Source organism: Anomalospiza imberbis, chromosome 6, assembly GCF_031753505.1.
Source record: "Anomalospiza imberbis isolate Cuckoo-Finch-1a 21T00152 chromosome 6, ASM3175350v1, whole genome shotgun sequence".
Taxonomy (NCBI): Eukaryota; Metazoa; Chordata; class Aves; order Passeriformes; family Viduidae; genus Anomalospiza; species Anomalospiza imberbis.
Window position 1 is genome coordinate 55140617 of NC_089686.1, and position 23534 is coordinate 55164150.

The window sequence follows — 23534 nt, forward strand, 5'->3', positions numbered from 1 at the left end:
GCTGAGGCTCCCGGGGACACCCCGAAGGGCGTGTCCCCACTGGGGACACGGGGGAGGGAGACACATTTGTGCCACCGCTCGTGGACGGTGGCAGTGGCAGGAATGGGGTCGTGGATGTCCCCTGTCCACACTGGCTGTGCCATGCCTTGCCACGCCATGCCATTCCCTGGGTGCCATTCCCTGGGAGCCACGCCGTGCCACGCCGTGCCATTCCCCGTGTCCCATTCCATGTCGTGCGGGGAGGTCGCGAATAGCTCCCGGGGCCTGCCCTGACATTTCTGCTCCGCGGTGTCAGTTTTACACCCGGCCCCGGGTGACCCCGGGCTGGCCCCGTCCCTGCCCCCGGTCGCTTGTCCCCTACCCCCGTCCCTGTCCCCGTCCCTTGTCCCGCTCCCTACCCCAGTCCCTTGTCCCCGTCTCCCAGCGGTGGCACCCCGGCTCCGCCACCCTCGCCCCCGCTGCCCTCTTCGTTCTGCCACCCCCTTCAGTGTCCCGGTCCCCCCGGTGCCCCCGGTCCCGCCCCGCCCCGCCCCGCCCGAGCAGGACACGGCGCCGCCACCACCGCCGGGACCGGAGCGGGCAGAGCCGCTGCTGGGGCTGCGACAGCACCGGCACCGACACCGGGAAACCCCGCCAGACCCCGACACCGCCGGGACCGGAGCGGGCAGAGCCGCTGCCGGGCGCGACAACACCAGGACAGACCGACACCGACAGACACCGACACCGGCACCGCCGGTGGGTGCTGGCGGCAGCGGGGGCGGTGTGGGTGGGTTTGGGGGTGCCGGTGCCGGGGGGGCGGGAGCAGCGGGATGGGGGTCGGGGTGTGTGTGCACACCTGTGACACGGTGCCGGTGACAGCGCAGGTGACAGGTGGGTGATGATGTTCACGACACGGTGAGGGTGACAGGGTGCAGGTGACAGTGCGGTGGCATGGTGCAGGTTATGGGGACTGGGTGGCAGTGCGGGTGACAGGGTGCGGGTGACAGGGTACAGGTGACAGGGTACAGGTGACAGGTAGGTGATGTGCGTGACAGGTCGTGGGTGACAGATGCAGGTGGCAGTACAGGTGAAAAGGTGCCGGTGATGGTGCAGTGTCGCGGTGTGGGTGACGATGTGTGTGACAGGGTGTGAATGACAGGTGCGAGTGACAAGACCCTGGTGACGGTGTGTGGTGGGTTGTGGGTGACAGGGTGCACGCGACAGTGCAGGTGACAATGAGGGTGGCAGGGTGCAGGGGGTGGTGCGGATGGCAGGGAGCGGGTGACAGCGCGTGCAGGACTCTGCGGCGCGGCAGCCGCGCTGGTGGCCCCGTGCCTGCCGGTGGCCGTGACGGTGACAGTGACAGTGACGCCGCGGGCAGCTGGAACTAAGCCGGGGGACGTGCGTGCTGGCAGCTCCGCCACGCTGGGGACAGGGGGACTGGGCGGGGGGGAGGGGGGAGGACGAGGGGCGTGCCCAGCCAGGGGACGCGGGACAGGGGGACAGGAGAACCCGGTCAGGCCGAGCCACCCCCCGGCTCCCGCTGAGGCAGCTCGCTAGTGACGGGGACAGGGACACGGACAGGGGTGCCAGCGCCTGGCGCGAGGTGGCAGAGGGGACAATGGGGCTCTGTGTCGCCTAATCCGGGGCACGGGGCCGGGGGTTGGCACCCCGGGGTGGCGCGGGGGGGTTTAAAGGCCAGACCGGCCGGTGTCCCCTGTGCCAGGCGTCCCCGAGCCCTCGTCCCCTGCGCGCTCTCAGGCCACGGCTCCCACCCCAAGGTACCGGGCGACACAGCTGTCCCAGCTTGGGGACAGCAGCAGCACCTCCCAGCTGGGGATGGAGGGGGACAGGGCGGTCCCGAGGCTGGGGGGGCGCGGACCTTGAGGCACCCCCGTGACTGGGTTTTGGGGAGTCCTTGTGCCACGCCACCGAGCCGTGTGTCCCTTAACGCTGTCACCGGGTGCCGGGCTTGGGGACACCCTGGCTGCCAGTGGGCACCGCTCAGCTCCATGCCTCAGTTTCCCTCTGTGCCCGGCTCTGCCGGGCACCTGCTGGGAGCGAAGGCACCCGGGGGGGGTGGGGACACCCCGGTCCCTGGGTCTGCACCCCCAGGGCACCTTGGCACCCCCGGGATGGGGAGGTGTCCCCGGCTGTGCTGAGCTGGCACAGGATTACATTAAGCCGGAGGTGCCGCGGCCATCGGGGCTGGCACCGAGGGGACGACCTGAGGCCACCGTGACTGGCACCAAGGGGTCAATCTGGGGCCACCAGACCTGTCAACGAGGGGACAAGCTGGGGCCACAGGAACTGGCACCGAGGGGTCAGTCTGGGGACACTGAGACTAGCTCTGAGGGGACAACATGAAGGCACTGGAGCTGGCACCGAGGTGTGCCCCAGGAAGTGTGCCAGCCTCCGGTGGGTGCTGCAGGGCGGGTCCCCCCTCGGGAGCTGGGCTTGGGGCTCCCAGCACCGGCCGGGGGTGGCCGGGGAGGGGTGGCAGGTCCCCTGGGAGCCGCGTTGACTCTGCCTGTCCTTCTCTTGCAGCTCCTCTGTCACCAGGATGGTGAGTGGCCCCCGGGTGGGGGGTCCGGGCGGAGGTGGGTGCCCCATCCCGGGATCCCGGCGGTGCCGGGCACTGGCGCGGGGCAGCGGGCAGCGCGGCGTGCTGTGCCCACCCGCCGCGTGACCCCGCGGGGACAAGGGGACGCTTTGTCCGGGAGCTGGCGGCCCCGGCGGCTGGCACTGCCCCGCTGTCCCCGAGGCGGTGGCGCCGTGCCCGGCGCCCGCAGCCCCCCAGCACCCCGACGCCCCCACCCCACGGGTGGGCAGCGGCGCCCGCTGTGTCCTGTGCCAGCCCCCCCGTGTCTGCCCCGTGCCCACCCGGGGTCTGTCCACGTGCCAGCTCCGTGCCAGCTCCGTGCCAGACCCGTGCCAGCCCCTTAACCCCACGCCAGCCCCATACCACCCCCTTACCCCCGTGCCAGCCCCGTGCCAGCCCTGTCCCTGCTCCCGCAGCTCTCGAGGTCCCAGCCGAGCCTGGAGCGGGTGCCCAGCCCGGAGGAGCAGGAGTGGGCAGGGCCCGAGGCGCTGTGCCCGGGCTGGCTGGAGGACGAGGCCCCCGATGGCGAAGTGCCCGGGGACAGCGGGGACCCCGACTGTGCCACCCACGCCTATGAGCGGCTCCAGAGCGCCCTGTGCCAGGAGGGGCTGCCCCCTACGCTGGACTGCTCCGCAGAGCCCCGCACGGGTTGGGGACACGGGGGGCACGGTGCCAGGCTGGGACACCGGGGTGGCAGGGACTGGGGTGGGATTGGGGGAACGGTGCCAGGCTGGGGACACGGGGGTGGCAGGGACAGTGATGTGGGCACAGTGCCAGGCTGGGGACACGGGGGTGGCAGGGACAGTGATGTGGGCACGGTGCCAGGCTGGGGACACGGGGGTGGCAGGGACAGTGATGTGGGCACGGTGCCAGGCTGGGGACACGGGGGTGGCAGGGATAAGGGTGGCAATGGGGATATGGTGCTAGGCTAGGGACACAGGGGGTTTGGGGGCTCCCAGCCACACTGGGGTGCCAGGGGCAGGGTGGTACCAGGGTCCCTATCCCGGGGCTGTTAACCCTTCCCTTCCTGGCAGGATATGGCCCGCTGGACATTACCGTTTGCATCCTGGGCTCCCCCACCCCCTTCCTGCCTGTCCTGCTGGAGGGTGGCACCCGCTGCCCAGGTGGGTGCGGTCCCCTTGTCCTCACCCCACATGAGACACCCCTGAGCCAACAGCAGCGGTCCCCACACCCACCTGTGCTGCCTGACCAGGACTGGGAGAGAAACTGAGGCAGGGGAGCAGGGTGGCAGCAGCCCCCCGTGTCCCGTTAATCCCAGTACATACCAGTTCAGCAGCAAGTGCCCGCCCCCCTCCCCGCAGCACCACCTCCATGGGGGGCAGTTTGGGGCAGGGGGTGCGGGGTGCGGAGTGCCCACCGCCCACCTCCCTGCCCGCCCGCAGGTGCCATGGTGCTGTGCCTGTCCCCCACCTGGGCCAGCCGGGTGCCATCAGAGACGTCCCCAGGCGCCTGGTCCCTGCTGCTCTCCCGGGGCGTCTCCTTCAAGGTGGGCGGACATAGCGCCCTGGAGACCTTCGTGCCCCCCCGCCGCGCCAACTACGTGACGGGCACCTTCGCGCCGGGGGACCCCGAGGGCGGCTGGGTGGGCGAGCTGGCCCGTGACCTCGACTGCCCCACGGGGGGCTCGGTCCCGCTCGCCCACCGGCTCGAGGACACGCTGGTCACCCGCTGGGTGCTGGCGGCTCGCGCCAACCTGCCTGTGCCCCCCACCCTGGCCTTTGTCCTGGGGACCAGAGGGGACCTGCCCGCCGAGCCCGTGGCCCCCGGGGTGAGGCTGGTGCGGCTGGAGGACCCCCAGGGCCAGCAGAGCCTGGTGCAGGAGGAGGTGGGCGCCTTCCTGGGGGGCACCGCCATGGAGCCCTTCGGCCAGGTGGGCACGGGAGGTGTTGGCGGCACCGGGTGGCGCTGGGGGGCATGGAGAGGCACGGGGGTGCACGCAGGTGGTGGGGTGGCTGTTAGGGTGGTGATGAGGTGGCACTGGGGGGTTGCAGGTGGTAGGATGGCACAGGGTGACACGGGGCTGCGCGCAGATGGCGGGCCGGCTGTTGGGGTGGCACCAGGTGGCACGGGGTGACACGGAGGTGCACGCAGGTGGTGGTGCGGCCGGCGGGGTGGCGGTGGCGGGGCACAGGCGCCCGCAGCACCCACAGGAAGGACGAGGGGGCGGCGGTGGCGCAGGCGGTGGGTGCCCGGCTCCGGGGGCTGACGGAGGAGGACAGCGTCCTGCTGGAGGCCATGGTGCCCACCGCCCGCCTGCCCGTGCCCCCCCCACGTAAGGTCCCCGCCCTCGGGCGCCCACCACCCTGGGAGGGGGGGAAGAGTCCCCCGGGGTCCCACGGGTCCCCGCAGCTGTGCTGGCCACGTGTCTGTCCCTTAGGGTGGGTGGGGGGGAGCCATCGGGGTGCCCAAATTACTGGAGTCTTGGGGGAGGGCACGAGGGTCACCCTGGATGCCCACAGTCCCCTGGGTTAGGGTTGGGGGACAGTTTGCCACCTTGGACCCCCACAGACCCATGAGGAGAGGTGGGGAAAGTCACCCTGGACCTCCACGGTCCGCTGGGGCTGGGCAGAGTGTTGGGGCGACCCCCTTTGACTCCCGACAGTCCCGTGGGGCTGGTAATGAGAGTGACCCCTCGCTCCCTGGGGCTGGGCTTGGCCGGGGCCACCACGGTGCCACAGGGAGCCACAAAACGCCCCAGAGGAGTGGGAGGTCGGGCAGGGCCACCCCGTCCCCGTGTGGCGGCCGTGCCTGCCCTGTCCCTTGCCCCCCAGGCAGCCCAGCCCCGCGGCTGCCCATGGCCCTGCGCATCTGCACCCTCGTCTGCAGGTCCTGGGGGGACCGGCCCCAGCTCTGCCAGGTACGGCATGTCCCCACACCCCGGCGGCTCTGTGGGACAGCCTATGATGGCTGTCCCCATGTCCTGGTGGCCCTGTATGTCCGCAGGCTATGGTGGCAGTCCTGTGCCCAGGCTGTGGCAATCTGTGTGCTATGCCCTGTGTGCCTGTCCATGTCCCCATGCCCTGGTGGCCCTGGGTGTCCCCAGGATTGGCGGCCAACCACATCCTTGCCTTGGGTCAATGCGTCACCCCACGTCCCTACGCCCTGGTGGCAGCTGCGTCCCCAGACTATGGGTTGGCAGCCAATGTCCCCATACCCCGGTGGCAGCCGGTGTCCCCACACACCCGTGGGTGTCCCCGTGTCCCCACAGGTGGCCTGCGCCGTGGGACGCGCGGAGAGCCCGGTGCGTCACGGCACGGCGCTGCCCCAGGGCCTGGACTCCAGCCTGCTGCAGTGGGGGGTGGTGGCCCCCAGCCAGCGGCAGGCGCTGGCCACGCGGCTGCGGGAGGCCACCGAGGCCGCCGCGGCCGCCCTCCTGGCCACCGAGGCCGAGCTGAGCCCGCAGCAGAGCGGCGGCAGCCGTGCCCACACCGACATCCTGGGTGAGCACGACGCGGGGGACGCCGCCGGTGCCCGCGGCGCTGAGCGCGGTGTCACCGTCACCATCCCCATTCCCATCCCCAGGCGTGGACTTCCTGCTGGCCTGCGTGGATGACGCGCTGGAGCTGGTGGCCCTGGCCACCAACGGCCAGCGGTGCCTGGAGACCTGCGTGCTGGCCGAGGCCATGGGGCGCGGCGTGGGCGAGCCCCGCGGGGACCTGCCGCGGCTGCTGGCCGAGGCCATGCTGCACCGGGCGCAGTGTCACCTGGTCGAGGGCAAGGACATCCTGCTCATCGGGGCCGGGGGCGTCAGCAAGAGCTTCGTGTGGGAGGCGGCCCGCGACTACGGGCTGAGGGTGAGGGGCTCGGGCCGTCAGCGGGCTCGGGGTGGCGGGGGGGGCACAGCCGCGGCGCCGGAGCCCCGGTGACGCCTCTCTGGGGCCGCAGATCCACCTGGTGGAGTCGGACCCGGAGCACTTCGCGGCGGGGCTGGTGCAGACCTTCCTGCCCTACGACAGCCGGGAGCACCGGCGGGACGAGGAGCACGCAGAGCGGGTGCTGGAACTGCTGCGCTCCCGGGGGCTGCGGCCCCATGCCTGCCTCTCCTACTGGGACGACTGCGTGGTGCTGGCGGCCCTGGTGTGCCAGGGGCTGGGGCTCCGCGGCCCCGCGCCCGCCGCCGTGCGGGTGGCCAAGCAGAAGAGCCGCACGCACCGGCACCTGCAGCGCTGCCGCCGCGGCCGCCCGCCGCCCGCCGCCTTCGCCGTGCCCTGCCGCCGCCTGCGGAGCCACGGCGACGTGGAGCGGGCGGCGGGCGCCGTGCCCTTCCCCGCCGTGGCCAAGCTGGAGTTCGGCGCGGGCGGCGTGGGCGTGCGGCTGGTGGAGAACGCCGGGCAGTGCCACGCTCACGCCGCCCGGCTCTGGAGGGACCTGCGCGACGACGCGGACCACCCGGGCATCGGGCTGGGCTGGGGCAACGCCATGCTGCTCATGGAGTACGTGCCGGGCACCGAGCACGACGTGGACCTGGTGGTCTTCGAGGGGCGGCTGCTGGGCGCGTGGGTGTCGGACAACGGCCCCACGCGTGTCCCCGCCTTCCTGGAGACGGCGGCCTGCCTGCCCTCCTGCCTGCCCGCCGACCGGCAGGCGCAGCTGGTGCGGGCGGCGCTGGAATGCTGCCGGGCGTGCGGGCTCCGCGACGGCGTCTTCAACGTGGAGCTCAAGCTGGGGCCGGCGGGGCCGCGCCTGCTGGAGATCAACCCCCGCATGGGGGGCTTCTACCTGCGCGACTGGATCCGCGAGGTCTACGGCCCCGACCTGCTGCTGGCCGCCGTGCTGGTGGCGCTGGGCGTGCCGCCCGTGCTGCCCGCTCGCCCCGCGCCCCGCACGCACCTGGCCGGGGTGATGTGCCTGGGATCGGAGCACGGCGAGACCCTGGCGGGCGGCAGGGGCATGGAGGCTCTGCGGGAGCTGCACGGCCGCGGGCTCGTCCGCCTCAACCGGCTCTTCGAGGAGCCCGAGGGGGCCGGGGAGTACGAGGAGCCGCTGCTGAGCGTGGCGTGCGCCGGGGCCACGCTGGCCGAGGCCTGCGAGCGCCTGCTGGGGCTCTGCCAGGGGCTGGGCATCGATTCTCCGCAATATCCCGTGGAACATTTCTTGTCCCACTTCAAATAGCGCCGGGCAGGCAGCGGGGAGAGCGGGGGAATGGGTGTCCCGGCACACCCGGCACCCGCTCCCGCCGCCCCGCCGCCCCTCCCCGGCATCCCCCCGGCACCCCGTCGCGTTGTCCCCCAGTCCCGTGTCCTGGCACACCATGTCCTGGCACCCCCGTACCGCTCTGGATCCCAGTCACCTGCCCCGCCACCCCATTGCCTGGCATTCCCCTTCGTCCTGGCAGCCCATCCCCTTGCATCCCCTCGCTCCACTGGCAGCCCATCCCCTGGCATCCTGACATCCCATCCACTGGGATCCCCCTATTAACCTGGCACTCCATCCCCTGGCATCCCCCGACTCTCCTGGTGCCCCATTCCCTGGCATCCTGAAACCCCATCTCCTGGCAGCCCCCCACTATTCTGACATCCCAATCCCTGGCATCCCCTTCCATCCTGGCACTTCATCCTTCCATCACACTGGCACCCCTCACCCTAAGACTCCCCCTCTCCCAGTCCAGGCACCCCACCCCCTGGCATCCCTCCATTACCCCAGCACCCCATCGCCCTGCCCTAGCACCCCGCTCCCTGTCCCCCCTGCCCTGTCCCTACAGTCTCTACCCCCTGTCCCTGAAGCTGGGGGTCCCATGCCTGGGGACACACAGGGGGACACTGACCCCTGCTGTCCCCGTGCCACCCCCAGGGTGGGACAGCCAGGACCTCCCAAGGCACCCAGGCCACCCCATGAGAGCAGCAGGTGAAGCGTGAGGTGTGTTGGCACCTGCTGGCATGGGGAGACCCTACAATAACAACCCATTATGGGGAGACTCCATAATGGCAAAGAATTACTGGGACATCCCATAATAACAAAGAAATGTGGGGAGACCCCACAATAACGCACCAGCAAGGGGAGACCCCACAGTAACAGACTGAGGTGGGGACACCCCACAATGACACCCTCGAAGGGAAGACCCTACAATAACAAACTGGCACGGGGAGAACCCACAGGAACAAACCCACGTGGGGACACCCTGCAACAGCATGCCCTGAAAGGGAGACCCCACAACAACAAACTGGCATGAGGAGACCCTACAGTAATAGACCCTACATGGGGAGACCCTACAAAAGCAGAGGGATACCCAGGGACTCCCTGGAGCAGCTCAGAAAATCCTCTGGGAAGACTTGTGTGATGTGATATAGGGCTGTGACTGGGGAGGCCCTACAGTAACACCAGTGACTCTACACTAACACCCAGCCCCTGTAATGTCTGCGATCCTACAATAACACCAGGCACCCTCCAATAACACAGAGCCCCTGCAGTGCCCCGGCCCTACAATAACAGCAGTGACCCTACAATAACATCCAGATCGTACAGCCCTCATGAGCCTACAATAACACAGAGATCCTACAATAACACGGTGCCCCTGTAGTGCCTGAGAGCCTGCAATAACACACAGCCACTTCAGTGCCTGAAACCCTCCAATAAACCCCAGTCCCTGTAGTGTCCCTGACCCTACAATAACACCAGCGACCCTACAATAACACCAGAGACCCTTCAATAACACCCAGCCCCTGTAGTGCCCCTGCCCTTGCAATAACACCGGAGACCCTACAATAACACGCAGCCCCCACAGTAACAGCAGTGACCCCACAATAACCCCAGTGCCCCGCAGCCCCACTCGTGCCCTCCAGCCCCGCGGAAACCCCGAGCGGGATCTCCGCCTGGGGTCACCGGGATGTCCCCCTCTCTTCCTGCCCCCTCCTCTGACGTCACGGCGGCTCCGCTGACGTCAGCGCGGCGCAGGGGGGCGGGGCGGGGCCGCGGACCCCAGTAAAGGCTGTGAGCGGCCGCGCTGCCTCTGTCGTGTTCCCTGCGCCACCCCGGGGACCCCCGTCCCCGTGTCCCCCGCGCAGGGGACAGCCCGGTGACGCGCGGGGGGCGTGGTCGGTTGAGGGGCGTGGCCGGGGCGTGGCCACCGCGGCGAGTTCCCCGGGTCCCGATAAGGCGGTGTCACGGGGGCGTGGCGGGGGCGTGGCCGCCGTTGGGGGCGTGGCCATCGGGGCGGGTCCCCGGGGGTCCCGGCACGGCGCCGTCATGGCGGGGGTGTTCGACATCGACCTGGAGACCGAGGAGGGCAGCGACGGGGACGAGCCCGAGCTGGGCGCCGTGAGCCGGCAGCGGGGCGCGGGGGGCGGGACACCGGGGCTGCGACCGGCACCGGGGCTGGGGCGGGGGGCGCTCGGGGACGGGGGGCACCGGGAGCGGGACGAGCGGTGGAGGCGGTGAGCGGCACCGGGGCGCGGTGGGGACGGCGGGATCGGGGGTGTCGGGGGTGCATGGGGTCCGCTTGGTGCCGGGAACGGCGGGCAGGGGCTTGGGGGGACAGCGACAGGGGCAGTTACAGGGGTCCCGCCGGTGGCGGGACAGGGGTGTAGCCGGGCTGTCCGCGGGGACGGGGCGCCGGGGCACCGGGATCAGCCGCGGATCCCGGGTGGGCAGCGGGCGTCTCCCGCTGGGCAGGGCCCGGCCTCGGCCCCAAAACATCCGGCTGGGCCGGCTCGGCGCTGCCTCGCCCCGCGGTGCCGTGTCCTGCCCGTGTCCTGCCCGTGTCCTGCCCGTGTCCTGCCCGTGTCCTGCCCGTGTCCTGCCTGCCGTGGCTCCCCTCCTTGCCATGTGTCCCCTACCTGCCGTGGGTCCTCTCTCTGCTGTGTCTCCCCTTCCTGCCCTATGTCCCCTCTTTGCCATGCGTCCCCTGTCCGTTGCTGCCCTCCTGCCCACCTCTGACCGCGCGTTCCCTCCCGCAGGAGATGGAGCTGGAGCCCCGGGGAAACGGCCTGGAGTAAGTGGGGGACAGCCTGCGGGGGGGTTACGCAAGCAGGGGACAGGCAGGGGGCTCTCCCTGCTCACCCCCTCTCCTGCCAGGCCGGTGGGACACTATGAAGAGATCGAGATTTCCGAGAGCAGCGTCAACAATGGCCCCGAGCACATCGGCCCGCACTGCTTCGAGCTGCTCCGAGTCCTGGGCAAGGGTGGTTACGGCAAGGTGGGGACACGGCGGGGCTGGGGGACTCTGGGGGGTTCCAGTGCTCCCTGACGGCGTCCCCAACCTTCCCCACCTGTCCTTCCAGGTGTTCCAGGTGCGCAAAGTGCAGGGCACCAACACGGGCAAGATCTTCGCCATGAAGGTCCTGAAGAAGGTAGGGCCGCCCCGGCCCCCCCAGACCCCCCGGGGACCCCCCCCGCTCACCGCCTCCCCCCCAGGCCAAGATCGCCTGCAACGCCAAGGACACGGCACACACCCGGGCAGAGAGGAACATCCTGGAGGCCGTCAAGCACCCCTTCATCGTCGACCTCATCTACGCCTTCCAGACAGGCGGCAAGCTCTACCTCATCCTGGAGTGCCTCAGCGGTGCGGGCTGGCTCGGGGTTCCCGGGGACTGCTCCAGGGATGGCTATGAGTTGTCCCAGGGATGGCTCAAGGGGTTCCAGGGATGGCTCAGGATGTCCAAGGATGGTTAAAGTGTGACCTGGGGTGGCTACAATGTTCAGGGAGGGTGTCCAGGGATGGCTTAGGGGGTTCAGGGATGGTTTAAGGGTGTCCCAAGATGGCTCAGATGTTCCCAGGGGTGATTAAGGAGGGATGGCTCAGGAGGGTCCCTCTTGGGCTCTCTATGCAGGTGGAGAGCTCTTCATGCAGCTGGAGCGGGAAGGGATCTTCCTGGAGGACACTGCCTGGTAGGGCTGTGGTGGTAGGGGGTGTGGATGGGGTGGGCACCCCGACATCACTCACAGCCACCCCGATCCCGCTGCAGTTTCTACCTGAGCGAGATCACGCTGGCACTGGGTCACCTGCATTCCCACGGGATCATCTACCGGGATCTTAAGCCAGAGAATATCATGCTCAACAGCCAAGGTGGGTTTGGGGGGCAAACTGGGGAGCCTGGGGGGGTTCTCTGGGGGCAGCGCTGACCCCCCCGTGTCCCTCAGGTCACATCAAGCTGACAGACTTTGGGCTCTGCAAGGAGTCCATCCACGACGGAGCTGTCACCCACACCTTCTGCGGCACCATCGAGTACATGTGAGGTGGATGCAGCACTGGGGGGAATTTGGGGGGGTCTGTCCTGGCCCCCCATCCGCTCAGGGCCCCCCCTGCACCCCCCAGGGCCCCCGAGATCCTGGTGCGGAGCGGGCACAACCGGGCGGTGGACTGGTGGAGCCTGGGCGCCCTGATGTATGACATGCTCACCGGATCGGCAAGTCCCACTCCTTCCTCCCTGGGAACTGGGGGGCATCCCGGGGTGACCCCGAGCCTTCCTGGCCTGCCTGGCTCCTCATGGCCCCACTGTGCCCCCACAGCCGCCGTTCACTGCCGAGAACCGCAAGAAGACCATCGACAAGATCCTCAAGGGGAAGCTGGTGCTGCCGCCCTACCTGACACCCGACGCTCGTGACCTCCTCAAGAAGGTGCCCCCCTGCCAAATTTCCCTCACCCACCTCCCCCCACCTTTATTTACGTAGGTCCTCCCCCCCATTCCCATCTCTGTCCCTATTTCTCTTCCAGTTCCTCAAGCGGAACCCCAGCCAGCGGGTTGGGGGGGGCCCCGGTGACGCGGCCGATGTGCAGGTACAGGGGTGGGTGGGCAGGCGGTGCCAGGGGACACTCCCCAAATCCTGCCTGACACCCCCAAACCCCACAGAAACAGCCTTTCTTCCGCCACATCAACTGGGAGGACCTCCTGGCACGCAGGCTGGACCCCCCCTTCAAACCCTGCCTGGTAGGGGGGCCGAGGGGGGAGGCTGGGAATGTTTTGGGGGGGGGCCCGTGGGAGCAGCCACTGTGTTCCCCGCAGCAGTCGGAGGAGGACGTGAGCCAGTTCGACACCCGCTTCACCCGCCAGACCCCCGTGGACAGCCCCGACGACGCTGCCATCAGCGAGAGCGCCAACCAGGCCTTCCTGGTAGGGGGGCACAGCCCGAGGGGGGACCCCTGGCATGCCCAGGAGTCCCCCCGGTGACACCCCCAAACTCGCAGGGCTTCACCTACGTGGCCCCCTCTGTGCTGGAGAGCATCAAGGAGGGGTTCTCCTTCCAGCCCAAGGTGCGCTCCCCTCGCCGCCTCAACAGCAGCCCCCGCACCCCCGTCAGGTACCGGGACACAGTGGGCTGGGGGGTGCTTTGGGGTGGGGGGCTGTGGCACGGAGGTGTTTTGGGATGGGGGTTTCAGGGTGGGCACCAAGGTGGGGATAGTGCTGGGGGTGCAAAGGGGGGGTGGTGCATAGAGGGTGGGAGGGCTCAACCTGCCCTGTCCTGGGAATACAGAGAGACTGTGGGGGCAGTGGGGTGACAGTTTGGGGTGCTGTGGGGTGAGGGAATCAGGGTGGGTCCCAGGGGGGTGAAGAAGGAGGAGGGGAGGTTCATGGAGTATGGGGGGAGTTGGGGCCTGCAGGGGTGGGGAAGGAGCTCTGTGGGCACTGTCTGCCCCACCTTCCTCACCCTCTGTGGGTGCCCCACTCACCCCCTCATGTGTCCCCCCCCAGCCCTGTGAAGTTCTCCCCCTTTGAGGCGTTCAAGCCAGTGGCCCCAGGCGACCCCATGGAGCTGGGGCCCCCCCAGGCCCCCCCACCTGAGGGCACGGCCCCCCTGCCCATCAAACCCTCGGGGGGGGCCAAGAAGCAGAAGGGGGGCCGGGGGCGGGTGCCCAGGTAGGGGTAGGGATGGTGGGGGGTTTTGGGTGGGGGGCCTGGTGCTCCCCATGGGGTTGGGGTAACCCCACGGTGCTGCTTGTGCTCCGGGGGGCTCATCCCCCTCCGGCACAGCCCCCTGCCCGCTGGGTTTGGGGGCACGGGGAGAACCCCCAGGGGTGTGGCCCCCCAGGGATGTGCCCCCGTGGGCGTGGCCTTTTGGGGTGTGGCCCCTCTGGGGCGTGGCCCTGCTGCTGGATGTGTGCCAATTAAAGGACTTGCTGAGGCTGTGGTGGTCCCTGTGCTGGGGCTGGGGGGCCCCACTGGGAGCTGGGAGGGTGGGGGAGTTGCCCCACCAGGGCAGGGTCCAGGCTCCACCCCCTGTGCGATGCCCCGCCCCTTCCCAGGCTCCTCCCACTTACCACACCCTTTAATTGACCCCACCCACTCATCTTCAGACCACGCCCCCTTGTCTGCCCTGCCCCCAGGGCTGCTCTTTTATTGGTCAGTCCAAACCCGGACAAGCCCCCTAGAGCCAATCAGGAGCCTCGGCTGGGGGCTGGCAGGGGACAGAGAAGGGGTCCCTTTGCTGGCAGGGAGGTGACACGACAGGGAGGTGACACGACAGGGAGGTGACACGACAGGGAGGTGACACTACAGCGTCATGGGAGGTGACATTACAGGGTGATGACATCAAAGGGTGGTGACGTCAGGACGGTGATGTCACAAGGCAGTGACGTGCGGCTGCGCGTCCCCCCAGGCCGCTGTCCCCGAGAAGGCGTGCAGGTCACTGAGCAGGGCCTCGGCGCTGCCCCCCGCCGCCTCCCCCTCACTCAGGGGGCTCTCCCCACCCTCTGGCGCTGCCTCGGCCTCCTCCTGCTCATCCTCCTCCCCCTCATCCTGCTGCGGCCGCCGCTCTAGGCTCCAGGGCATCAGCTCTTCATCCTCGTCCAGCACGACCACCTGCCCGTCGCCGTCCCCGAGGGCCGCGGCGGGGTCCCCCGGCGAGCGCAGCCGTTGCCACTGTCCCCGCAGCAGCTCCAGCGCCCGGCGGCCCAAGGGCCGGGGGTAGTAGTGGCCGGCCGAGAGGCGGCACAGGTGGTGCCAGGCCAGCGCCAGCCCCAGCACCAGGCACAGCAGGAGCCCCAGCAGCACGGCCACCACCCGGTCATTGTGGGCCACCGCCGGCCCCACCGGCCCCGGCAGCACCGGGTGCCAGCGCGGGGCAGTCTGCGGGGGAGGGCAGCAGGGTTAGACCGCGCCGGGCACGTGGCTTCCCGGAGCTGGAACGCAGGGAAGGGCTGGGGCGAAGGGCAGCGGGGACAGGGGGCAAGGTACAGGGGCAGAGGACAAAGGCCGGGGAGGGGGAGGTGACCCGCGGGGACGGAAGCCGTGGGTGGCGGGTGCAGCAGCACCTGCAGGTGCTGGGGGAGAGGAACCAGATCCTGCCAGCCCACATGGCTGCACAGCCCCCCTAGAATGCCTTGCCCCTGCCCACACCCCCTGCCAAAGCCCCAAGGCTCCCCAAACCCGGCACTCGCAATCTTCACTGTGGCTGCATGGCCCCCAACCCCACCCCAAAACCTGACACCCCCAAGCTCACCATGCTCCCCTGGACCCCCTGCTCCTTCCCCTCCAACCCTGCTGTGCTCCCCTTATCCCCCCAAACACTCCAGACTCCCCTTAGCCTCCCACTCCCCTCAACCTCACCCTGGCTCCTCGATCCTGACTCCCCCAACCCGTCCCCCAGCCCCTCGGCTCCCAGCTCCCCAACCTCCCGTTTTGCCCGGTTTTGGGGTGCTCACCATCCGTGGGTGCAGCCAGAGCGGGTCCCGATGCCGCGGGCGCGCTCCGAGATGGGGGAGCCCCCCCCAACTTCCTGCCCCCGTGCAGCGGATGTGCCAGAGCGGGGGGGGCCGAGTGCTGCACCCCCCTCACCCCTGCTACCCAAAATGCCGCCCCGTGCCCCCCCACTTCCTGCCAAGGCGCTGAGCTCCCACCCGTGACCGCTGCGCCTTCCTGCCCCCGCTCTGGCACCCTGCAGGTGGCCCTGCAACCATGGCTTTTCTTATAAATCCTTTATTTGGAGTGAAAATATAGTTTTTGATCCTGCACTGGAATGGAGAGGGGGGACACAAGGAGGAGGAGGGGAGGAAAAGCCCCCAAAATATAGGGGGGACAGTATCTCACAGTTGAGGAAGGTAGATCATGCCCTGCCCCACAGAAAGGGGGGAGACCCCACGCAGGGATTGGGGGGTGCAGGGGGTAATCTTTGATCCCAGGAGCAACCCCCAGCCTGAGGGATGGGGGCAGGGGTGGAGAGTGGTCCATGATTTGGGGGGGGGCAGCACCCAGTAAGGCAATGGGGGGAAGCAGGGAGCTGCCAGAGGGGCAGCCAGCCCCCCAATGGGAGAAGGGCCTGGAGCGGGGCAAGGGGGAGCACCCCAGGGGGGTGAGATGGTTCAGGGGGATCCCTGGGGTGCAGGCGTGGTCCCTGGGGCGGTGGTCCCTGAGAGGGTCCCTACACGTGGCCGTTCTCGAGGCGGCTGAGCTGCTCCTCCAGGCGGGAGATGCGCTGGCCCTGCTCCGCCACCAGCGCCCGCAGCGCCGCCACCTCCTGCAGCACCTCCTCCAGGCGACCTCCCTGAGGGACAGCCCCGTCACGGGACACGCCCAGCGGAGCCACACCCACTGGCCATGGCCACACCCACCTGCCACACCCACCCACCGCCCATCAGAGCAACCGCACCCACTGTACCGCCCCACCCACACCGACCACACCCCCCGTCCCCCTTGTCCCCCTTGTCCCACCCTGTCCCCCTTGTCCCCCCCGTCCCCCTTGTCCCACCCTGTCCCCCTTGTCCCCCCCGTCTCCCTTGTCCCACCCTGTCCCCCTTGTCCCCCTTGTCCCACCCTGTCCCCCTTGTCCCCCCCGTCCCCCTTGTCCCACCCTGTTCCCCTTGTCCCCCTTGTCCCACCCTGTCCCCCCTGTCCCCCTTGTCCCCCCCATCCCCCTTGTCCCACCCTGTCCCCCCTGTCCTCCTTGTCCCACCCTGTCCCCTTACCGTGGCGCTGCCGGAGCCGAGCACCGGGGGGGCACTGAAGCGAGTGGACACGGGGGGCGTGGGAGGTGGCGTGGTGGCCCCGGTGGCGGCGGTGGCAGCGGCGCGGCTGTCGTGTAGCAGTGTCCGCCGGCTCACCTTGAGGTCCCGCTGCTTGCTGGGGACGTAGGCCTGGCGCAGAGACACCAGCACGGGCCCCGCCGTGCGCCCCGCCACCCACTCCTCCGCCTCCATGGCCGCCTCGGGGCCTGCCGTGTCTGGATACAGGTCATCCTGGAACAGGTCCGACTGCCCCCAACAGCGTCAGAGGGGTGGCATCCTCAGGGGGACACCCAGAGAGAGGCCACGGGGACACAGCCTCACTGGGGACCCACCACTGCTCCCATGCCCTGCTCAGGGACCTCACACGCAGACCCCATAGGGACCCCCACCCAGACTGATTAGGGACCCCTTGCCCAGTCACCAAGTCCTGCCCAGGAATCCCACAAGGCCCCATGTCCTCCCCAGTGACCCCTCTCAGTCCCCCTGGGGACTCCCACCAGCCCTGGGTCCCCCAACCCCACATTCCCCTATCCCCACCCACCTTCCTTGGCACGGTCATGATGATGGGCTCACACTTGCGCTCGTGCAGCTTGTAGAACCTGCCAGGGGAGCAGAGGGGGTCATGGAAGGTTTTGGGGGGATCTGGGGGTCCCTCACCTCGTCCCTCGAGTCCCCGTGCCCACCTGGCGATCTCGCACTTGCTGACGTCCAGCCCGCGCTTGGGCATCCAGCCCATTCCCCGCTGGGGCTCCTTGCTGGTGAAGGTGTTGAGGAAGTGGATGTAGGGCGGCTCTTCCGTGATCTCGAAGTAGCGGATGCTCGAGTCGCCCTGGGGACACACCGTTAGGGGGGACCCTGGCTCCGGGGATGCCACCAGCGGGGTGGGGAGCTCCGTACCTTGCCGCAGACGTAGACCACGCTGGTGTCGGGGTCGTAGAAGGGCAGCAGAGCCCCGTTGCTGGAGTCCAGCTCCTGCAGCCCCATGGGCTCCTCCAGGTTCTCCTGGGGTGGGATGAGGTGTCAGACACGCGGGGAACCCCAAAATGGTTCCGGGGACCCCTGGGGCGCCACTCACCGTGTCCCACAGTGCCAGCTGCCGCTCGCTCATGCGGCTGAAGCCAGTGGTGAAGATCTTGCCGTCGGCCAGGAAGATGGCGCGCATGGGACGGGCCCCCTCGTGCGCCCGCTCCTTCTCCTGGGGGGCACGGCTGTCACCGGTGCCCGCAGCACCCCAGGGACAGGCACCGAGGGACAGGGGACAGCAGGGACAACCAGGGGACAAGGACACCCAAGGGACACAGGACAACGGGGTGTACCAAGGGACAGGAGCAGGGAGCAGGGGATTCCCCCCAAGAACAAGTGCAGGGCAGTGCCCTGGTGACACAGGCCCCCCGGGAGGGTGGGGACACTCACGGCCACCACGGTGCCGCGGCGGGGGTCGATGACACGGACGCTCTTGTCCTTGCAGGCGGTGCAGAAGCGGGAGCCATCGCGGCTCCAGCTGACGCTGTAGATGAGGTCGGGGTGCAGCCCGTCCAGCCGGTACAGCTCCTCCGCCGTGCCCACGTTCCAGATCAGCACCACGTTGTCACAGCCTGGAGGACACGGCAGGGGTCACCTCGGCCATGCGGCCCTCTCCCCGTGCCTGCCGTGTCCCCCCGTACCTGCGCTGAGCAGGACATTGCGGGCGGTGGGGTGCCAGGTGACGATGCCAACACGCTTCGAGTGGCCCTCCAGGACCACCACCGGCTCCGTCAGCGGCTGGCTCAGCCCGTTCTCCGGGATCTGCCACACCTGAGGGGACAGAGGGGACAGTGAGCAAAGCGGGGTGACCCCTGCCACCCCCAGGATCCTGGACCACCCCTGACCATGACGGTGCAATCCTCAGAGCCGCTGGCGATGACGTGGTCGTTGTGGGGACACCAGTCGATGTCGAGGACGGGGCCCGTGTGGCCGCACACCGTGGGGTACGACTTGTCAATGCGTCCGGTCTGGGGACAAAGCGACAGCAGGGAGGGGGTCACCCCCACCAGCACAAACGCCCCTTCCCCGCGTCACCACCCTGCTGTCACCTTATGCAGGGGGAGGACGAGGAAGGCGCCGCCGCCGCTGGCCTCCACGATGATGGCGACGAAGGAGGGGTTGACGGCGCAGAAGGTGCTGTCCCAGGTGACACGGGACACGCGGATGTCATCGTAGCACTGGTCCGTCTTCACCGGCTGCCCGAACACGTGCCGGAATTTGCTCTGCCGCACCACCTTCCGGAAGGACATGGCTGGGGAGCGCCCCGGCCGTGGTCAGGTGTGCTGGGATACCCCAAAATGGGAGGCAGGGCCACCAGGGAGGTGGCCTGGGAATGGAGTGTCCCCTGAACTGGGTTTGTCACCGTCTTCCACTCCGGTAAAGGGTGGCTCAGCCACTCTCAGGAACCAGGAACTGGGGACACAACCCTGTCCCTGCCACCTCCCTGAAGGGAAGTCAGAAAGCACCCCAGGAATGGGGGCTCTGAGTGAGACAGGGAGTGTCCCATTCGGGATGGGGACAGGGACAAGGGTGTCCTCCTGGAAACATGGGTGGGGATGGAAAGGAGGGCAGGGACAGCTTCCACAGATCAGGGGACAGGGGTGGCACTGCTGGCTATTGGGTCAGGGACAGGGAAAGGGATGGGGACAAGGATAGGGATGGGGGGCCACGAATGGGGACGGTGGTAGTCTCATTCTGTACGGGGACAGTGATGAGGACAGGGCAAGGATGGGGACAGGAAAAAGGATGGGGACGGGGGCGGGGTCAGGAATGGGGCCGGTGGTGGCCGCGCTTGGTACAGGAACAGGAATGGGGACAGGGACGAGGATGGGGACATGGACGGGGAAGGGGATGGGGTGGCCCCGCTAGGTATGGGGTCAGGGATTGGGAGAGGGACAGGGATGGGGACAGGGACAGGGGGTGGCCACGCAGGGAACGGGGATGGAGCTGCCCCGGGAAGGCGGATGGGGGGACCGCGGGGGCCGTGCCCGGCGGGTCGGGACGGGGGTCGGTGCCCGGTACCGGTGCCCGCACTCACCGGCGGGTCTGAGCCCGGGACCGGTGCCGGTGTCGGGGGCGGCGGGAGCGGCGGCGGCGGCGGCGGCGGGGGCGGGGCAGGAAGTGACCGGGGCCGCCCCGCGCGTGCGCGGCTCCGGGGCGGGGGCACCGGCGGGGAGGGGGGACCGGGGGCAGCCCAAGCGACAGGGGCACCCCACGGACGGGGGCACCCCACGGACGGGGGCAGCCCGGCGGTACGGTCCCCGTAGACAGCGTCTACCCAGCGCCGTCTACCCAGAGGGTGGCACAGAGGTGACAGTGGCGGGTGGCACAGGGGCAATGGCAGCGAATGGCACAGGGCTACTGTCACCCTCACCGGTGTCGCCCCGCTGTGTCACCCCGGGGTGACACAGCAGCCAGGGTCACCCCCCGGGCCGGGCTTTCCCCTGCTCTCATTTTGGGGCGTCCCTGCCCTCTGAAGCCCCCTGTGGCACCCTGTGCCTACCCAGTCATGTCTTGGGGACACCCTGTCAGTCCCCATCCTGGGGGACAATAAATGGATCTACCTTAGAGGTGGGGGGAGCTCAGGAGGAGGTGCCAGGTGAGGGGACACAGTGGTGGCCTTGCGGTGTCACCTCCGGGGATGTGGGTTGCTCTGGGGACACTGGTGGCTTTGGGGTGTCGCTGCTGGGAGCACTGGGCAATGCTGGGGACAGTGGTGGCTGTGGGTGTCACCTCTGGACTCAGGGCCTCGGTGGTGACCCCGGGACGCTGGTGGGGACCTGTCCGGTGGCCGGGGCGCCGTGGCCGCGTGGCTGTGCCCGGGGGCCGGTGGCCGCGGCTGTTTCCTGCCATTAATCACCGCTAATTGGCTTTGCCCTGGCGGGCCCACGGCGGGGGGAGTTTGGGGGGGTCACGGGGGGTGTAAGAGGATTTCCCTGCTCCTTCCTCCGGCTCGGCCATCCCGGGGTCCCGCTCCCTGCCCGCCCGCTGCCCACCCGGCCCCGGCCCCATGCCACGCTCTCGCGGGGACAAGGGATCCCCCAAGGGCACGGAGCCCCCGCAGAAGGGGAAAGGGGGGCACGAGGAGGGGGAGAAACCCCCCAAAGCCCCCGAGGACGTCGGTGCCCCGGCCCCCAAGAATTCCGGCTCCGAGTCCCGGCAAGGCGGGCACGGGCAGAAGAGTGGGAAGAAGGGTCCCACGGACCCCCACGCTGCTGCCACCAAGACCTACTCCCCCTTCCTCAACACCGTCTTTGGCAAGGTGGGGACACCGGGAGGGGACATGGGCATGAGGGTGGTGATGGAGGGACCCTGGAAATGGAGGGGATGTGGGGACAGGGGAGATGGGGACAGGGATAGTCCAAGATCCTGTGGATGGAAGGGGGACAGGGGCTTTGGTGACGTGGTCAGGGACACTCTGGGATCCTGGGGATGGAGAGGATATGGGGACATTGGGGATAGGGACATGGGGACAGTGAGGGTGGGGACAGGAATAGTCCAGGACCCTGCAGATGGAGGGGATGTGGAGCATTTGAGACATGGGGATATGGAGACAGTGGAGCTGTTCCAGGACCCTGGCTATGGAAGGGACATGGGGAAGGTGGGGATGGGGACAAGGACAGTCCAGGACCCTGTAGATGAAGAGAGCAATGAGGCAGTCAGGATGGGCTTGGGGACAGTGGGATGGGGATGTTCCAGAACCCTGGGGACAGAGGGGACATGGGGCCAGTGAAGATGGGCTTGGGACGCTCCAGGACCCTGGGGGTGGAGGGGATGTTGGGCACTGGCGACATGGTTGGGGCCACGCTGGGTCCCTGGGGATTGAAAGGACATGGGGACAGTGGGGACACAGTTGGGGACACTCTGGGACCCTAGGGATGAGGACATGGGGACAGTGGGAATGGGCTCAGGGACCGTCTGGAAACCTGGGAATGAAGGGGCTATGGGGCACTGGGAACAGTCAGGGACAGCCTGGAATCGTGGGGATAGATGGGACAGGCACGCTGGGAATGGTGCTGGGGACACTCCAGGGCCCTGGGGACAGAGGGGACATACTGAGGGGACATCTAGAGCAGAGGCAGCCAAGCTCTGTGGGGGTAAAAATGCTGCCCCTCCACCTCAGGAGTACAACCCGCCTTGGCAGCATCTGTGGCCACCCGGCACATTCCATCCAGAGCCTGGGGGTCCCAGGGTGGGACACCCCTGGGGCGGGTGACAGGAGCAGGGACACAGGGACCGGGGCAGGGCAGGTGGGAGGCGCAGGCACAGGGCAGGGCGGGGCTTTGCCTCCAATCCCACTAATCCTCCACTGGAGTTAATTTTGGCCCACGCTTAACAAAGGTGACACCGAGGTTTTGGGGGGGCAAGGAGGGGGGATGGACACGGAGCTGGGTCTCATTCTGCTGTCACCCCTTCTGTGTGTCCCATCCAGGAGCGGGAGCTGTCACCGGAGGAGCTGGATGGTGAGCAGGGGGGACGGAGTGGGGACATGGGCCTAGGGGAATGGGGGGACTGCGTCCTCATGGAGGCATCTGCCGTGGGGATGTGGCCATGGAGGGGTCTCCCACATCCAAGAAGGGACCTGCCCTGGGGTGACACGGTGCCCATGTGACCCTCCATGCCTGATGATGTCCCTGTCCCCACCTGTGGCCATGCCCAGAGCTGCTGGATGCCTTCAAGGAGTTTGACACGGACCAGGATGGCTACATCAGCTACAAGGACCTGGGCGCCTGCATGCGCACGCTGGGGTACATGCCCACCGAGATGGAGCTCATCGAGATCTCCCAGCACATCAAGATGAGGAGTGAGTGGGGTCGGGGGGCCGGGGAGGGGACCCGGGGTCGCTGGGGTGCTGAGGGTGTCCCCTTCCCGCTGCAGTGGGCGGCCGCGTGGACTTCGAGGACTTTGTGCAGATGATGGGCCCAAAACTGCGGGAGGAGACGGCGCACATGGTGGGCGTGAGGGAACTCAAGATCGCCTTCCGCGAGGTACGGCCACCGCCATGGGGACAGCAGGTGTGGTGTCCCCTCCTCAGGGGCACAACAGCCATGAAGGGACCACAGACGTGGTGGGGACAGTGACCCTTGAGAGACCCTGGTGGGGACAATAATGATAGGAGCATGGAGTGGACGGTGATTGTGGGAGGACCACGGTGAGATGGTGACCACAGAAGGGACCATGGGGTGACCAAAGGCACGGAGGGGACACTGACCATGGGAAGACCATGGTGGTGACCACAGGCAGGAGAAGACAATGACCATGGGGAAACGATGACCGTGGGGTGACCACAGGCATGGACAGAACAGTGACTGGGGTGAACAGTGACCATGGTGGTGACCACGAGGAGCTGGGGGTGCCGGTGGCCGTGGTGGGAGGGTGACCCCCGGCCCGCGGGTGCCGCAGTTCGACATGAACGGGGACGGGGAGATCAGCACGGCCGAGATGCGCGAGGCCATCGCGGCGCTGCTCGGGGAGCAGCTGAAGGCGCAGGAGGTGGACGAGATCCTGCAGGACGTGGATCTCAACGGGGACGGTCACGTGGACTTCGACGGTGAGGGTCATCTTCCCCAACACACCCCCTTCCCTGGGGGGCCGCGGCAGGGGCTGAGCCCCGGCTCCCCTGACGTCCCCTCCTCGCCCCGCAGAGTTCGTGATGATGCTGTCGTCCCGGTAACGGAGACACCGGCAGGAGGGGACCCCCGGATGAACCCCCCAGCCCCTCCTCAGCCCCTCCGTGCCAACCGACCCGAGAGCTCTGCCAGCATCGGGGTTCGGAGGGAACAGCTGGAGCCGAGCATCTGGGAATGGGGCAGACGCGACACCCCCGACCCCAAAAGCCACCGGCTGTGGTGGCAGAGCGGGCGGAGGCCGGGGGCCCAATAAACCCCTTTGACCGGAGCTGGACGAACGCGTCTGCTGGTTGTGGGGACGGACGTGGGGTCAGCGTCCCCCTCCGGCCACCCGAGGCACCCCGGGCGTGGGGACAGCGGCGTCCCACGGGGGACAAGGGGTGGGGCTGCCGTGGGGCGTGGCTGT

The 23534-nt window shown here is 68.7% G+C and overlaps 5 protein-coding genes across 8 annotated transcripts; 3 read left to right on the forward strand and 2 right to left on the reverse strand.

Annotated features, from left to right (window-relative positions):
• The first annotated feature begins 1223 nt into the window (after window positions 1-1223).
• Window positions 1224-7818, forward strand: CARNS1 (carnosine synthase 1). Of its 4 annotated transcripts, XM_068194342.1 has the most exons (10): window positions 1224-1760; window positions 2527-2579; window positions 2998-3229; window positions 3311-3705; window positions 3985-4472; window positions 4694-4874; window positions 5374-5459; window positions 5811-6042; window positions 6125-6396; window positions 6488-7818. In XM_068194342.1, exons 5-10 carry the CDS (start codon window positions 3990-3992, stop codon window positions 7712-7714), a joined length of 2481 nt encoding a protein of 826 aa, XP_068050443.1. In that variant the 5' UTR covers window positions 1224-1760; window positions 2527-2579; window positions 2998-3229; window positions 3311-3705; window positions 3985-3989; the 3' UTR covers window positions 7715-7818. The 4 variants fall into 4 exon arrangements, with proteins under 4 accessions (XP_068050443.1, XP_068050442.1, XP_068050446.1 ...); XM_068194341.1 differs by having other exon boundaries at window positions 1224-2579; XM_068194345.1 differs by lacking the exons at window positions 1224-1760; window positions 2527-2579 and having other exon boundaries at window positions 3616-3705.
• Window positions 7819-9733: 1915 nt separating this feature from the next.
• On the forward strand, window positions 9734-13650 carry RPS6KB2 (ribosomal protein S6 kinase B2). The gene is made up of 15 exons (XM_068194356.1): window positions 9734-9856; window positions 10495-10529; window positions 10613-10733; window positions 10819-10887; window positions 10952-11099; window positions 11368-11425; window positions 11503-11603; window positions 11678-11768; window positions 11853-11943; window positions 12047-12154; window positions 12252-12314; window positions 12388-12465; window positions 12541-12648; window positions 12723-12835; window positions 13228-13650. The coding sequence occupies exons 1-15, from the start codon at window positions 9785-9787 to the stop codon at window positions 13394-13396; spliced, it is 1425 nt and encodes a 474-aa protein (XP_068050457.1). The 5' UTR covers window positions 9734-9784; the 3' UTR covers window positions 13397-13650.
• A 205-nt stretch (window positions 13651-13855) lies between these two features.
• PTPRCAP (protein tyrosine phosphatase receptor type C associated protein) lies at window positions 13856-15294 on the reverse strand. The gene is made up of 2 exons (XM_068194355.1): window positions 15177-15294; window positions 13856-14601 (listed from the first exon to the last, which is right to left on the reverse strand). Exons 1-2 carry the CDS (start codon window positions 15177-15179, stop codon window positions 14095-14097), a joined length of 510 nt encoding a protein of 169 aa, XP_068050456.1. The 5' UTR covers window positions 15180-15294; the 3' UTR covers window positions 13856-14094.
• Window positions 15295-15434: 140 nt separating this feature from the next.
• CORO1B (coronin 1B) lies at window positions 15435-19633 on the reverse strand. The gene is made up of 11 exons (XM_068194352.1): window positions 19537-19633; window positions 18548-18750; window positions 18344-18466; window positions 18140-18269; window positions 17889-18070; window positions 17551-17670; window positions 17373-17477; window positions 17159-17304; window positions 17017-17074; window positions 16437-16721; window positions 15435-16015 (listed from the first exon to the last, which is right to left on the reverse strand). Exons 2-11 carry the CDS (start codon window positions 18746-18748, stop codon window positions 15893-15895), a joined length of 1473 nt encoding a protein of 490 aa, XP_068050453.1. The 5' UTR covers window positions 18749-18750; window positions 19537-19633; the 3' UTR covers window positions 15435-15892.
• Window positions 19634-20275: 642 nt separating this feature from the next.
• LOC137476218 (calcium-binding protein 2-like) lies at window positions 20276-23396 on the forward strand. Its single transcript, XM_068194354.1, has 6 exons — window positions 20276-20760; window positions 21931-21961; window positions 22159-22302; window positions 22377-22486; window positions 22902-23049; window positions 23144-23396. The coding sequence occupies exons 1-6, from the start codon at window positions 20509-20511 to the stop codon at window positions 23170-23172; spliced, it is 714 nt and encodes a 237-aa protein (XP_068050455.1). The 5' UTR covers window positions 20276-20508; the 3' UTR covers window positions 23173-23396.
• The last annotated feature ends 138 nt before the right edge of the window (window positions 23397-23534 follow it).